The following is a 15,000-nucleotide window of genomic DNA, read 5'->3' on the forward strand; positions in this document are numbered from 1 at the left end:
CATGGCCGAGTTGTTTTAAAAGGTTTAATGTGACCGAGCCGCTACAATAAAGGGTTTTTAACTTTTGTTACATGAGAGTGCCTTGGAGTCCCTCTGGTTTTTCCAACTGATTTTTTTCCCTCCCAAAGAGCACCTCAAACAAACTTTTTCTGAGTCCAAGAAGCGCTCCTAGACAAACGTTTTCTGACTTCTTACTGTGCGTTCAGACCAAGAGCTACCAAAGCTGCAAAGTCGCCGGAAATAATTGACTTTGAATGGGGACGAGCGACTACAGCGACCAAAACGACCAAAACGACCAAAAGTTAATTTAACTTTATGCAAATTAGCTGTGACTCGTTTCGGCTGCAAAATGCTGACAACCAATCGGAATGCAGTCGTGCTTCGCTTGTGTGGATGTCATAAACAAAATCGAACGTTCGAATCTCTCACGTCATGAGTGACTTGGGCGACAGAATTTTTGTAGCAGCTGCGTTTTACCAGCGTCAAAAGCGAGTTTGCAGCTTTGGTCATTATGGTCACATTAAACCTTTAAAAAACTCCAACGCGTTTCGGCCATGTAGCCTTCAACAGGGAGTCAAAAAAGGTTTTTGACTCCCTGATGAAGGCTACATGGCCGAGTCTTTTTAAAAGGTTTAATGTGACCGAGCCGCTACAATAAAGGGTTTTTAACTTTTGTTACATGAGAGTGCCTTGGAGTCCCTCTGGTTTTTCCAACTGATTTTTTTCCCTCCCAAAGAGCACCTCAAACAAACTTTTTCTGAGTCCAAGAAGCGCTCCTAGACAAACGTTTTCTGACTTCTTACTGTGCGTTCAGACCAAGAGCTACCAAAGCTGCAAAGGCGCCGGAAATAATTGACTTTGAATGGGGACGAGCGACTACAGCGACCAAAACGACCAAAACGACCAAAAGTTAATTTAACTTTATGCAAATTAGCTGTGACTCGTTTCGGCTGCAAAATGCTGACAACCAATCGGAATGCAGTCGTGCTTCGCTTGTGTGGATGTCATAAACAAAATCGAACGTTCAAATCTCTCACGTCATGAGTGACTTGGGCGACAGAATTTTTGTAGCAGCTGCGTTTTACCAGCGTCAAAAGGGAGTTTGCAGCTTTGGTCGCTCTTGGTCTGAACGCACAGTTAGAACACCCTCCATGGTGTGTCATCGGCAGATATCTGTGACTCAAAGTACAGATGAGTAGCCTACAGTGCTCTGTTTTCTCTATACTTTTTAGTTTTCTCATCATCAACATAGTAAACAGAGCACTCTGTCTTTATCTATCCATGTGTCTCTTTGTCATTTCTTTGCTTCCTTCTCTCTCTCCCTCTCTGTGTTTTTTGTTCTTTTACTATAATACAGAGGTTGTGACTTGTAAATCTAGTAGAATGCCTGCACGGGATGAAGATTGATTCACTAAACGGCAGTGATGCCGTAGTTTGAGGGTTGATTCAATAGATAGACAGTGATGTTGTTTCAATACATTCGAATATCTCTCTCTCTCTTCTCCTCTTCTCTCTTTTTCTCACTCTCTCTCCCTATCTCTCTCTGTCTCTCTCTCTCTCTCCCCCCCCCCTCTCTCTCTCTCTCTCTCTCCCTATCTCTCTCTCTCTCTCTCTCTCTCTCTCTCTCTCTCTCTCTCTCTCTCTCTCTCTCTCTCTCTCTGTCTCATGGTCCAGGTCCAGCTGAAGAGTGACGAGTCCAAGACGTTTGCGATGAAGATCCTGAAGAAGCGCCACATCGTGGACACGCGGCAGCAGGAGCACATCCGCTCCGAGAAGCTCATCATGCAGGAGGCCCACTCCGACTTCATCGTCAGGTGACCTCCACTGACCCCACCGCCCGCTCGCTACTCGCTCCTCACCCCTCGCTCCTCGCACCCCGCAGAAGATGACAGTCATTTCCTGCATATACAGGCTGGCTTACATTGTACGATTTTGGTCTGTTTTAACAGTCGGCAACTAAATTTCCAAAATCGGGAGGAAATCATGGGAGTTGTACTGGAATCGCGGCGCGCTCCCGTCAACTAAATAGTTTAGTGTAAGGTGCCAATCTTAGCGGTCCCCCCTGTATTAACATCATAGCTGAAGACATTTTGCAAAATCAATATATAAGTCGCGAGAAATTACGGTAGTTTAATTCTGTGACACTGGATGTCTCAGAACAGGCACGCAATGCGACAGAAATATGTTGCCGCTGACAAATGACTGTCTGCTTAACACATCCACTTGCCTGAGCTCTGGCGCTTAGAGTTTAGAGGGTTTTGCACTGAAGTGAGCAAAGGCGCCACATCGCTCTGCTCAACCTGTAATCTTCCATTTATAATCATGAGGGAGCTTTATGCATAGTTGTGGAAATAGCCGTCATGGCGCAGGGAAATGTGGGAATATGTAGACTACTAACGAGAAAACAAGACTGACATTAGCCCATGCCTCTCTTTCTGTATCTAATTAATCACATTTAGAAACATCAGCCACATAACAGCAGAACATTTGGGATTATTTCATCCATATTTATTCATGTCTTTTTCATCTACTACAAGGATGATGCACATAGCAATAAAACGTTTTCATCTGAAAAAAAAATTGCACTGCCATGCGGTTTATACATGTTGCAGCTAATACAGTACATGGGAAGTATTGTGTCCACATTTGAATTTTCCCTTGGGGATCAATGAAGTATCTATCTATCTATCTATCTATCTATCTATCTATCTATCATGGGTATGTCATATATCATATCAGGGTCATAGCCAGAAATGACTCCAGCTGCACTGGTGTGGTCCAGAGAGCACTGTACTGCACTGCACTGCACTTTACATACATACTTGCACAGGACTCTTGTATCGATCCATGTACATCTATTTAGTATTTATTAGTCATGTATTACTGTAATAGTGATAGTTATAGGTTTCATTGTACTCTGCTCCATGATACTATGTGAATTGCCCCTTGGGGATAAATAAAGTGTTTTTGAATTGAATTGAACTGAATTGAGTATCTGACGGTGTAAATCTGCCATTTGTGTCCAGACTGCACAGGACGTTCAAGGACAGTAAATATCTGTACATGCTGATGGAGGCATGTCTGGGGGGAGAGCTGTGGACCATTCTCCGAGATCGGTGAGAAGACACACACACACACACATGCTATTCTAATATTATTACACAGTTACATCATAGCATGAGAGCCTAAGTCATAAATGTTCATATTTTAAATTAATTATTTCACTTACATATATAGTACCCACTGTAAAGGACAGAGGACTGGTGGTTGACTTCAGTACACACTGAACTTAGAGGACCTGTTGAGTTGTATTGTTCCATTGGAATCATGTAAGCTATTGTTTCAGCGCCTTCAGGAGTCTGTTTCCCTTAACAGTATTGGTCTGTGTTGTGTGTTGTGTGTTGTGTGTGTGTGTGTGTGTGTGTTGTGTGTGTTGTGTGTGATGCAGAGGGTCATTCGAGGACTCCACCACCCGTTTCTACACAGCGTGTGTGGTGGAGGCCTTCGCTTATCTGCATTCCAAAGGCATCATCTACAGAGACCTCAAACCAGAGAACCTGATATTGGACCACAGAGGCTACGCTAAGCTAGTGAGTGAGCAGTGAGCACTCGTCCTCTTGTCCCCACACTTCCCTCGTGATCAGGGGTGTCCGAAACACGGCCTGGTGGCCAGATGTGTTGGGTAGAAGAGGGAGAGCGAGAGAGAGAGAGAGAGAGAGAGAGAGAGAATCACATCCAGTAGTCACTAACTATGTAGCCTGATTACCATCGACTTTCAAAGGCTCTGCGAGACTTTAGTCTGACCAACAGCCTGTGCTAACACGGTTTCTTGCCAGCGCTGGTTGACCCGCCTCCTTTAAGTGCCTCGGTTTGCTACTGGTAGATGTCAGAAAGCGGATTGCCGAGTTTAAACCAATAACAACACTCTTTCCGCTGCCTTGAACACGCCTCTACCCAGAGCCGTTGGAGCTGCTCAAAGTTGATTGGTTCTCGACCAAAGGGGGCAGTTCCGCAGATTTCGGGAACTCAGAAATCCTTCTCAATGAGCAGTTGACCAGACCAGCAGCAAAAGCCTGAAGGCGTTGCGTCACTGGGAGGGCGTGCCAGGCTACTAACTATGCGTAATAAGCAATATTTCTATGATATGATTAATTCATTAACCGTAGCATTACCCTTTGTGAGATGAAAAAGACAAAGATGTAGAAGCTAAGGCATTTCAAGAAAGAGAGAGCAGAGTACAGGTATAAGCCCAGATATGAGCAGCACATGATAAAACAACATGCCTGGTTTTAATCCACAAACAAGTTTCAGTAGGAGTGCTGCTTGGATGTATAAAAATAAGTATTCCTCTGGCGCGCTTCAGCTTTCAAGCGCAGTAGTGAGTCTGAGGCACTCAAGAGGATACAGTATGTGCAAGTAAAAAGCCTTATTGAGCTAAGCTTGGCTATCAATTACAATTCAAATCATGCCATGCTTGTAAGCAGTGTGTGTGTAGTAAAGCAGTATATCATCAAGATGAAGGCTGAAGGATGGGATCAATAGAAGACCTGGGTAAGATTTGTTAGAATATACATGTCGATATCTGGATGGCTGTTTCTTATTCGGGAGTAAAGGGGGTGGAGGGTTGTCTTGTTTGTGTGTGTATATGTGTTTTTTTTGTTGTTGTTGTTGTTGTTGTTGTTTGATTGTAATTGTTGTGAAAGTAAATTAAAAAAAAGATTAAAAGAGGCTAAAGCCTCAAGCGCTGAGCAGGAGGGCGGTCTGAGCTGGCTCTGTTGTGCACAGGTGGACTTTGGCTTTGCCAAGAAGATCGGCTTTGGGAAGAAGACGTGGACGTTCTGCGGCACGCCGGAGTACGTGGCCCCAGAGATCATCCTGAACAAGGGCCACGACATCTCGGCCGACTACTGGTCCCTGGGCATCCTCATGTACGAGCTGCTCACCGGGAGGTAAGCGCCTAAGATCGTAGAGCGCTATGCTTAAAGGGATATTCTGCCATTTCTGGAAATACGCTCATTTTCCACCTCCCCTCGAGCAAAACAATCAATATTTACCTTGTTCCCGTTCATCCAGCCATTCTGTGAGTCTGGTGATACAACTTTTAGCTTCAGCCTAGCATAGATCATTGAATCGGATTAGACCATTAGCTTCTCGCCTGCTAGCTTCATGTTTAAAAGTGACTACAGAATGGCTGGATGAACGGGAACAAGGTAAATATCGATTGTTTTGCTCGAGGGGAGGTGGAAAATGAGCGTATTTCCAGAAATGGCAGAATATCCCTTTAAGCATTCATTCATTCCAATGGCTGGCTCACCTCAGTGATGGTGTGGGCTGTGTAGTGGTGAGCAAAGACTAATGGGCCACTTGCCAAGCCTGCACCTGTGCTGGGGTCAAAGTTCAATATTGCTGGACTTGACCATGGTGTGCTTTTGAGAAATACTTTTTTTTGGGGGGGGCCAGTACAGCCCACATTGCTTTGTATGTGAAAGTGTCACAACAGATGGGTCAGATTTGGAATGTCCTGCACAGATTCAAATGGGCACACCATAGACTTGGCCTACATCCAATTGAATGCACACAGATGGAGTCTATGCTGGATTATGTGGTACTGATAGAATTGTGTGCTTATTTAAGAATCTCTGTATTAGCAGTTTCCTGTATTTGAGTATCCTTGACTGTATTCTCATGAACAGGCCTAGTCACATTGTATGCACTCATGGGAGATTCAGTGAATGTTAGGCTATATATTAGGTTCCATGAAGGGTTATTGATGGGAAAATGCTGTGTTTTTGTAATTCGATGGTAAGCCAGCATTGTATCCACAGGAAAGCATTTTGGAGATGTCCAGTTTTTGTTGTGTTTCTTTCTTTTTATATATATATATATATATATATATATAAAACACACAGACACATTTCAGATTTCAGACAAGAATTCAGACAAGTTGTTGTGTGTACTACTAGTGTAATTATCAAGTTTGTACAGCCAAGCCTTTTCTCCAGGCTAACCGCAGTTTGAAAGTAGCTCTTGGACAATTCGTCAGACAGCTGGGAATTGGATATTGGAAAAGCTGTGAAAAACATGTCTCGTATTTTGATCCTTTTGAAATGCAGTCCTCCGTTCTCTGGGCCGGATCCCATGAAGACTTACAACATCATCCTAAGAGGCATTGACATGATTGAATTCCCAAAGAAGATCACAAAGAATGCTGCCAACCTCATCAAAAAGCTATGCAGGTTAGACTGAACATGCTCCACTAAACCCTGTACGTCCCGTCCCGTTTCCCAATCCAGCTGAGTGACAATGTGTTATTGTCATAATACATAAGTGATGCTGGAATTAATCCGATGTGATATTGTCAGTAATCTAATGTGTTATTGTAATTAATCCAATGTGTTATTGTCACTAATCTAATGTGTTATTGTAATTAATCCGATGTGGTATTGTCACTAATCTAATGTGTTATTGTAATTAATCCGATGTGTTATTGTAATTAATCCAATGTGTTCTTGTCATTAATCTGATCAACGCTATGCTTCCAGGGACAATCCGTCTGAAAGACTGGGAAACTTGAAAAATGGTGTCAAGGACATCCAAAAGCACAAGTAAGAGTCATTCTATTTGTCACCAATTTATTAACAACATTTTTTTTCAAAATATATTTCAAAATGGGAGTCATATAATCTAGATTAATTGCACATTAGATATTTCAGTTTTTGGTTTGAATTTTGAGTATTTTTATCTTGAGGATAACTATTTGCAGCTCAAGGAAATCAAAAATCCAGCCCCTCAAAAAAAATATTAAAATGAAGAATTTATGACACCCAAATGTCGACCTAAGAAGAGCTCTACACAGCTAATTAAGCCAAAACACCGGCAATAGTTTCCTGAGCCTTTCATCTCTCAGTCTGGGCAGGGCTATGGACGCTTGCACCATATTCTCATTTTAGAAGATGCGTCTGTATCCTAATTTATGATGATTGGTGACAGTGAAGTCATGGTGACAGTGAAGTCATGGCTCTTTGTTCTCCTGATTTTCCACAACAGATGGTTTGAGGGCTTTAATTGGGACGGTTTACGGAAAGGCACCCTCTCCCCTCCCATCATCCCCAACGTAAGTGCCCAGAGACCTGGGAAACAGCAACAACACCACTACATGACAAATGTCATCTGAGCTGAACAAAGACATTGAACAGACCCCTTTGATTCTTTGACTATTAACGTGAGGGATGTTATACTATACACACTGACCAAACCTCATCAGCTGACAGATTTTATGTTTCTGCAAATACTTGGAGATAAATGATGAATGAACTCTGTCTTCTGTTCCCCAGGTAACCTCACCAACAGACACAAGTAACTTTGACAGCTTCCCAGAGGACAATGAGGAACCCCCACCTGACGACAACTCGGGCTGGGACATGGATTTCTGAACCCACCACACACAAACAGACTGAAAGACAGACTGAATCCAACTACACATATGCACACGCACGCACACACACACACACACACACACACACACACACACACACACACACACACACACACACACACACACAAAGACACTGTTACAGTGTGGTCTTGGTTCAAGGTCTTAGAGGCAGTCGTATGATAGGAAGAAGTCGAGGATGAGGCCACCAATATGCCTTCGCACTTGGAGTCTGGGAGAGAGCTCGCGTGGGATTTCAGGGCTTGTTCACACAAACACGCGCACACACACACACACACACACAAACACACGCGCACACACACACACACACACACACACACACACACACACACACACAAAGTAGCTCAAATATAAGCGATGCCTATCAAAGAGTGTGACTGCAAAGAGTATGAGTGAGAATGTTTGCAAATGTACTGTATGACTGGGAGAGAGACTTATATTGACCTGGTTTTGTGTGAATGGGCAGTATGTGTTTACGTGTGTTCTATTTAGATATGTGTGTGTGGACGCTATTTACTGTAGGTCAGGATAGGGTGGGTAGGGGTTGACTCATAAGGACCTCACGCATGTCTCCCATGACGGCCTCTGACTGGTTGGAACACTGGTTCATGCACCAATCTCTGTGAAAAAAAACGATGCCTGAGTGTCCAAAAAGCTAAATGCTCATTGGCTCAAATCACTGTACGTCCAAGCTCGTCCAGCCTATCAGGAGAGGAGAGCTGTAGACAGACCTGAATGTTGTTGCTCTTAATTTAGTCATGCATATGGCACCTGTACATAGCCTCATATAAACACTCACTTACATAGCGTACTAGTATGTATCTCTTAAACAAAAAAGAAAAGACAAAAAGTACAAGGATGGTTTTGTTTGTATTTCTTTTAAGTTTACTTAAAGATTAAGGGACAGATTTTATTTTGACTGATCTTACATTTTCATGTATGACCCATCTGCGAAATGCTTAGAAGCTTTTGTCACATACACTCCCAGCACTTTCTCTCTCTCTCTCTCTCTCTCTCTCTCTCAGTTCTGCAGTTATGTAGGCGTTGGGGATGAGCATATGCTGTGCTGAATCGTAGCCCCACAACACGCGTGCCTCTCACATAGAGATTCATTTCATTTCCCTCATTTCTCCGAGAGCCCCTCTGTAGCCACAGTCTTCATAGTTCCCACCGCCATGGCTGACCTGACTGCAGTGGTTTGTGTGGCGGCGGAAGTACAGCCAAGCTACCGCTCCTCCGCTAACCTCCGCTAACCTCCGCTAACCTACGCTCCGCAGGACACCGGAGGAGGAGTGTCCAGCGCCATCATTCCTTCAGGCCACTTGAGGGTGTTGCGCAGGGACATTATGTAAATATTTCAACACGGCTGTTATTGATAGTAGCCTAGCCTTCGTGCTGATGTTTGTTGAAGCTATCTAGGACCACGACAGAAATGTTGACAGTCAATAGCAGACAATGGCAGCATATTTCTTTGTGTAATGTCATCTGTAATTGATTGCAGTTACCAACGAGAACACCTGTGCGTACTGGGTATATACCTGTGATCACCTACGTGACTTAAAGACCTGCTGCACCTGTACACTGGAATATGACATCAGCAGTGTTGTGTAAGGCTATTTATTGTGTTCAAGTATACTCACCTGGGGTGGCGTGAGTATCTAGGTCACAGCTGGTCATGCATGGGTCAGTTGCTTAGAAAGTACTTTTGGCCTTAAACCTAGCCCCTGTGAATAGTTTTGTCCAGTATTGTGACTACAGTGAAAAACTGTAAACTGGTCACTACAGGGTCATTCATAACCCATCCATCCAGCAGACTTCCACCCATCCATCATCAGTGTTAAATCAAGTGCCTTAATACAAATGGCATGACTCCCCAAACAGCATCCTACACCAACACACTTCCTCATAGAGCTGCAGCCCAACCATCAACTCCAAATATATTTATTTTTTCATTTCTTTCTATTGTTTTTCCCTCTTCCTTTGTGTAATAAACAAAAAGTGACAAACCAACATGATCAGGTGACTTTCCTTGAACAGCCCCCACCCCCCCAATCAGGGCCAGTGTGATATGAACATGATAGATAGATAGATAGATAGATAGATACTTTATTGATCCCCAAGGGGAAATTCAACATGATGCAAAGGTAAATAGGATTTGATCAACACTATGCGAGGCTCTTTTGGGCACCATGGACATCCTTCACATGGGTTCTGTTTGTAGAAACATGAGAGTTGTGTTTGACATCTTTGACTGTGCCCTGCCTGCCTGGCTGCATTGAGCTGCTCTCCTCTGTTCGGTCATCAACATCCCGTTTCGACCAATGGTAAGACCTGAGGACTGTCCCCTGTATTCTCCAGAGCCCACTCCTGTGTTTTACACCCACACACTCTCAGTCCAAATGATGGACGAACCATAGACGTGCGCTGTCTTAATTACAGTAATACCAATCAACGAGGAGTCAGCAGCGATGATGAGCAGACTGAAAGCAGAGCAAGGAAATATATCCCACACACAGCATGTCATCTCAGTTTGAAGGGACACACACACACACACACACATTCTTACTTCTTACTTCTTCTCTCGAGGTCAGTCATGTCTGAAACATTTGAACATGTTTGAGACATAGAGAAACAGGAAGGATAAAGCACACGCTCAAGCATGACAATTTGGCAGTCTTGACAACAAATTGTCTGCTATTATTCAGGACAATAGATCAAAATGTTTAAGTACTGTTCAATTTGACTTGGGATTTTTGATGTAAATTGCAAATCTAACCATGAAGGCAATGGCAAACTGCAGGAACGTTATCCTTCCTTCCCTGACACGCAATCCTTGTATTTACTTTCTCTCATGCTGTCTGTCCACCCTGCCATGTTGTGGTAGCTGCCCTTACACAGTGCCTGGTGTAAACTTTACACATGCAGAAATAAACATGAGTTACTTTTCCATGTGTGTGTGTGTGTGTGGGAGAGAGAGAGAGAGTGTGTGTGTATGTGTGCGTATGAGAGAGAGTGTATGTGTGTGAGTGTGTGTGTGTGGGAGAGAGAGAATGAATGTGTGTATGTGTGTGTGTGTGTGTATGAGAGAGAGTGTATGTGTGTGTGTGTGTGTGTGTGTACTGTATGTGTGTGAGGGTGTGTGTTGAAATGAAAGAGGCACGACTCTTAAACAGGATATCCACAAAAGTAAGGAGGACATGGAGACTGCATGGGGCCCTAAACAGCTGCTTCTTAATTATATAGAGTGAGCCCTTGAACTGAACGATTAACCAGTCCAGGGGTTCAAATACTGCCCATCAATGTGCACCCCCTTCACACGTTCCTATTGCATCATTCACAAGACGAGTTCACGTCGGTCGAGCTCTTTCTATCACCAGCACTAGATGGAGCTAGAGAGTCTTTCCTGATACAGGGCCGACTCATTGAAAGTAAATATAGGCTACAGTAATGCGAACTCTGCACCTGCTCCAGATGCCAACTTGGCCAACCGTTTGCATTGGACACATGTAACTCCTCTGTTAGTTATTTTTCTTTGGTTTCAGCATTAAATTCAAATGACTCAGAACACTTACTGTATATGCGCCTTGCTATTGAAAACACATACTGTAACACATACTGTAACCCCGCTCTAGGTCCCCTCTTGCCCAGTGAGATTGGGGGGGGGGGGGGGGGGGGGGTCCTGTGGAATTCCTGTTGTGGAATGAGTCACTTGGAGTTCTATGATTTGTTCACCTTACACTTAATTAATGAATTATCTTGCAGCGATGGTTTGCATGGCGTTTTTTGTTCATATGAAAAAGCATTATTTTCATTGTTGATATTTGAAATTATGGCTATTAGCCTATGATATATTGTTGTTGTTACTACTATTATTAAGCTTAATGTAGACTTTTTCAAGTTTATTTTTAGGCTTTAGTTAACTAACTCTGGACAACAGCATCCACCAAATCCCATACCATAACAGACTTTGCATCTTATTCATCCATATAATTTTCATCTCAAAACCAAATACAAAGATTTACCTTGAAATGGCAGCTTGCATAAACAATGTAATGGACATTTGCCAAACTTCTGCCTTATTCAAAATAATTGTCTTGATGATATCATGTCGCGTCCCTACGCAAATAACAGTAGCCCAGCAGAAGTTGCTCACTAGGTTAAACCGGGTCCTAGCGCTTAACCGCATGTTTGGTGTGCTTGCTTCAGAGTGTGAACAGTCAATCTGCGTGAAAGAACGCACGTAGGCGGCTATACCAAACAATCACGAGGCAGAAAATCCGCATACCGTATTGATACATGCCATTTGCTGACAGTGAACGGGTCCCTGTGAGTCAAAGCTTTACATTTCACACTCTTTATTTGTGCCGACCCGCTGGCCACCTCATCTTAGCCATGTGTTTGTAGAGGGCTGAAATGCGCTGTGCGCCATCAACAACGCGCGATTACGCGAACACCATCGTGTGTAGCAAATGGTCCCCTGATCACTCAATGAAAGACGACAATGACAACGCAGTGAGTGCATTTGCATATCAGGTAGAACAAGTTTCAACATGTCACCAAACTACACCTCCGACTACATAACTTTAGAGAAAGTAAGTTAAAAATGGATAGCCACACCACTGGATGGGAGAGAATCAGGGCTGCGGCAAAGTGCTGAAATTTGGACCGCAAATAGGGTCGCCCTCCACGAACTGAGAACTGAAAGATAACAACGATAACAACGATTTCAACTCGACTTTGGTGAACCGCGAAGGTGAGTGCATAACAACACTGGGATAATTGGAGTGCAAATGACGGTTTCGAAAGGGGCGGCTTCGGTAGTGAGAATTTAAGTGGACAAGGTAAACTCTCTCTCTCTTTCTCTCTCTCTCTGTCAATCTATCTGAATTCCTTTCCCCGCCTTTGTAATGGTTTACCACTCACTCACCAAACATGTGCGCGTGCATGCACACACACACACACACACACACACACACACACACACACACACACACACACAAACGTATTGAGAAAGTCAGTCTGTAGTTCTCTTTCTGAGTGGCTGGGTGTGTGTGTGTGTGTGTGTGCAGATAGAGAGCTAGAGAGAGAGAGAGAGAGAGAGAGAGAGAGAGAGAGAGAGCGGGGGCGGGGATGAAGAAACAGGTCCGTCTGTATAAAGCCAGGAGCATCCACAAGAAGACTTAGAGGATACTTGGCAGTGTAATCTGCGCGCAGTTTGGACTACCATCATCACCGGCAGTGCGCCGCGGACCCGTACCGTACCGTATCGCTCTCTCCTGGAGCCACTTCTCGGACTTTAGCCGTCTCTTCACCAAGACAGGATCGTGAACATGAGCACCTTCTCCGTGCCTACCTTTTTGGCCGTGTACCTGGCGCTGTGCGGGGGCTACCTGCGGAACGCACGGGCGGGCTCCGTTGTGCTCAATTCGAACGCGATCAAGAACCTACCCGGTGGCGGAGTTTCACACCCGAGCCTGTCGGTCAGCGTCAGTCCCCGCGCATCACCCGCGGTTGGCGGCGTTGGTCAAGTGGGAGCCACTGGCACCTCATCGGTAAGCATCATTAAGTCATTCTACTGTGTGAAGGTCTACTGGAAGATTTGACATAGGGCGCCTTTGGGCCAATTTACTCTGATCTGGCATGCTCGAACTGAACTCTTGATGCTCCTTGTCGTTTAGCCCTCAAGCTGCAAGGCAGACCGGCAGTGTGGAGCCAATGAGTTCTGTAACGAGTCCCGTGGCGCATGCCTACCGTGTCGTAAACGCAGGAAGCGGTGTGGCCGTGACGCCATGTGCTGCGCAGGGAACCGGTGCATTAATGGTAAGCGCAGAGGTCGCCTCTGATCAATACACTCACAAACAGCATCCAAAGTAGCCTACCAGACACTCGTTGCCATCACAGCTATGCATATATATATATAGATATGTGTGTTACACGTTGGCTGAATCTTTCACATAGCACCGTGCATGGGCACGGTATTGTAATTGATGATGAGCTAACTGATAGTTGCCTTCGTTGCGAGATTAGCTGATTAGTCCTGCTTTACAATTGACCACCGCCGTTCTTTCAACAGGTGTGTGCCAACCCGCTGAAATGGATGTCCAACCCCGCGGTGGTGCTGATGACGGCACCAAACTCGGAGGCAACCCAAAGCACGGGCAGAACGTCACCGGTGCGCCGAAAAAGAAAACACCCAGCCAGGGTCACAAAACGCCCAAAGGTACGCGCGCCTTTTCCTTTGGTATTTGCTTTCGCCTTTGCCCCTTTCTCTCCGGTATTGGCTTTTGGGGGTCTACTGTATCTCTAATGAATGGTTCGTCATGTTTCTGCAGGCGGTGATGGGGAGACGTGCCTTCGGTCGTCCGACTGTGGGGAAGGGCTGTGTTGCGCGCGACACTTCTGGACGCGCATCTGTAAGCCCGTACTGACAGAGGGACAGGTGTGCACTAGACACCGCCGCAAAGGCGGCCAAGGCCTGGAAATCTTCCAACGGTGCGACTGCAAGCCGGGACTCACCTGCCGAGTTCAGAAAGGAGCCCGACAGCATCGTGAGCAGCAGCAGGAGCAGCAGCTGCAGCAACAGCAGCAGCAACAGCAGCAACAGCAGCAGCAGCAGCAACCAAGACAAGAGAGACACAGAGACTTACACACCTGCCAAAGACGCTGAGGCGCTCCAGACACAGTGTCGCCACACACACACACACACACACACACACACACACACACACACACACACACACACACACACACACACACACACACTTGCTTGGGTCCCTAGGGAATGCAGGGGGTGGACGCAGCGAGGGGTGAGATGAAATCCAACGCTGCGGAAGGATGCGACGATAGAAACGGACTGATCGGATTTCTCGGATGGGATGGGGAGAAAACGCCACAGCGAGCGGAAATGTCGCATCGGATACTCTGCTTCTGATATGCTGCTTCCTGATGGCCATCGGAAAAAGAAAAACTGCGGAGTAATTTAGTTTCCCTTTATAAGGAATTTGATCCTGTCAATATTGCAGTAAATTACTGTATTGTAAATACTAAACTAGAAGTGGCGCTTTGCTTGACTGGTGGATTCAGTAACACTACTAGCCTAATATAAGATCAGGAGCTGCATGATGCTATTCTAGTCTAAATGCTCTAAAACATATGATTTATATTGTTATTATTGTTGTTATTTACTACATGTGATATAAAATGCCTCTATTTTTATTTCTGAACAAAGAAATGTAAATAATATTGTTTTTATTAAAGTATACTAATTAAATCAAAGATTCCTGATGTTTGTCGAGATTGGATGGGTGTTTTTCCGTCATGTTTTAAACGTTAAGCATTTCTCGCCAAAGGAAGAAAAATGGTTTGTCTCAGGTTCTCTGTGAAAAACAAGAAAAAACTTCAAAGAATACAGCAACTGAGGAAACCAGATGTAATTGGCATAATTATTTAATAATAGTTCTCAGAACATCAAAAGATCGTGTAGCTATTCAGCGTTTACAGAGCCGACGGTCTAGGATTACCTTGTGGCGACTGTGGGCGATCATCCC

The 15,000-nt window shown here is 44.6% G+C and overlaps 2 protein-coding genes across 2 annotated transcripts in view; both read left to right on the forward strand.

The window, feature by feature from the left end:
• Positions 1 to 9,423, forward strand: part of LOC134064154 (cGMP-dependent protein kinase 1-like) — a 76,733-nt gene extending 67,310 nt beyond the window's left edge. The window contains exons 11-18 of the mRNA XM_062519971.1: positions 1,675 to 1,814; positions 3,027 to 3,116; positions 3,449 to 3,590; positions 4,786 to 4,949; positions 6,114 to 6,236; positions 6,543 to 6,605; positions 7,048 to 7,114; positions 7,335 to 9,423. Of these exons, the coding sequence (XP_062375955.1) occupies positions 1,675 to 1,814; positions 3,027 to 3,116; positions 3,449 to 3,590; positions 4,786 to 4,949; positions 6,114 to 6,236; positions 6,543 to 6,605; positions 7,048 to 7,114; positions 7,335 to 7,433 (888 nt within the window). The 3' untranslated portion in view covers positions 7,434 to 9,423. The remainder of the gene's footprint in view (positions 1 to 1,674; positions 1,815 to 3,026; positions 3,117 to 3,448; positions 3,591 to 4,785; positions 4,950 to 6,113; positions 6,237 to 6,542; positions 6,606 to 7,047; positions 7,115 to 7,334) is intronic.
• A 3,226-nt stretch (positions 9,424 to 12,649) lies between these two features.
• On the forward strand, positions 12,650 to 14,717 carry dkk1a (dickkopf WNT signaling pathway inhibitor 1a). Its single transcript, XM_062519972.1, has 4 exons — positions 12,650 to 13,005; positions 13,132 to 13,273; positions 13,527 to 13,673; positions 13,786 to 14,717. Exons 1-4 carry the CDS (start codon positions 12,784 to 12,786, stop codon positions 14,118 to 14,120), a joined length of 846 nt encoding a protein of 281 aa, XP_062375956.1. The 5' UTR covers positions 12,650 to 12,783; the 3' UTR covers positions 14,121 to 14,717.
• Positions 14,718 to 15,000: the final 283 nt, after the last annotated feature.

The sequence above is a fragment of the Sardina pilchardus genome, chromosome 18 (genome assembly GCF_963854185.1).
Source record: "Sardina pilchardus chromosome 18, fSarPil1.1, whole genome shotgun sequence".
NCBI classification, from domain to species: Eukaryota; Metazoa; Chordata; class Actinopteri; order Clupeiformes; family Clupeidae; genus Sardina; species Sardina pilchardus.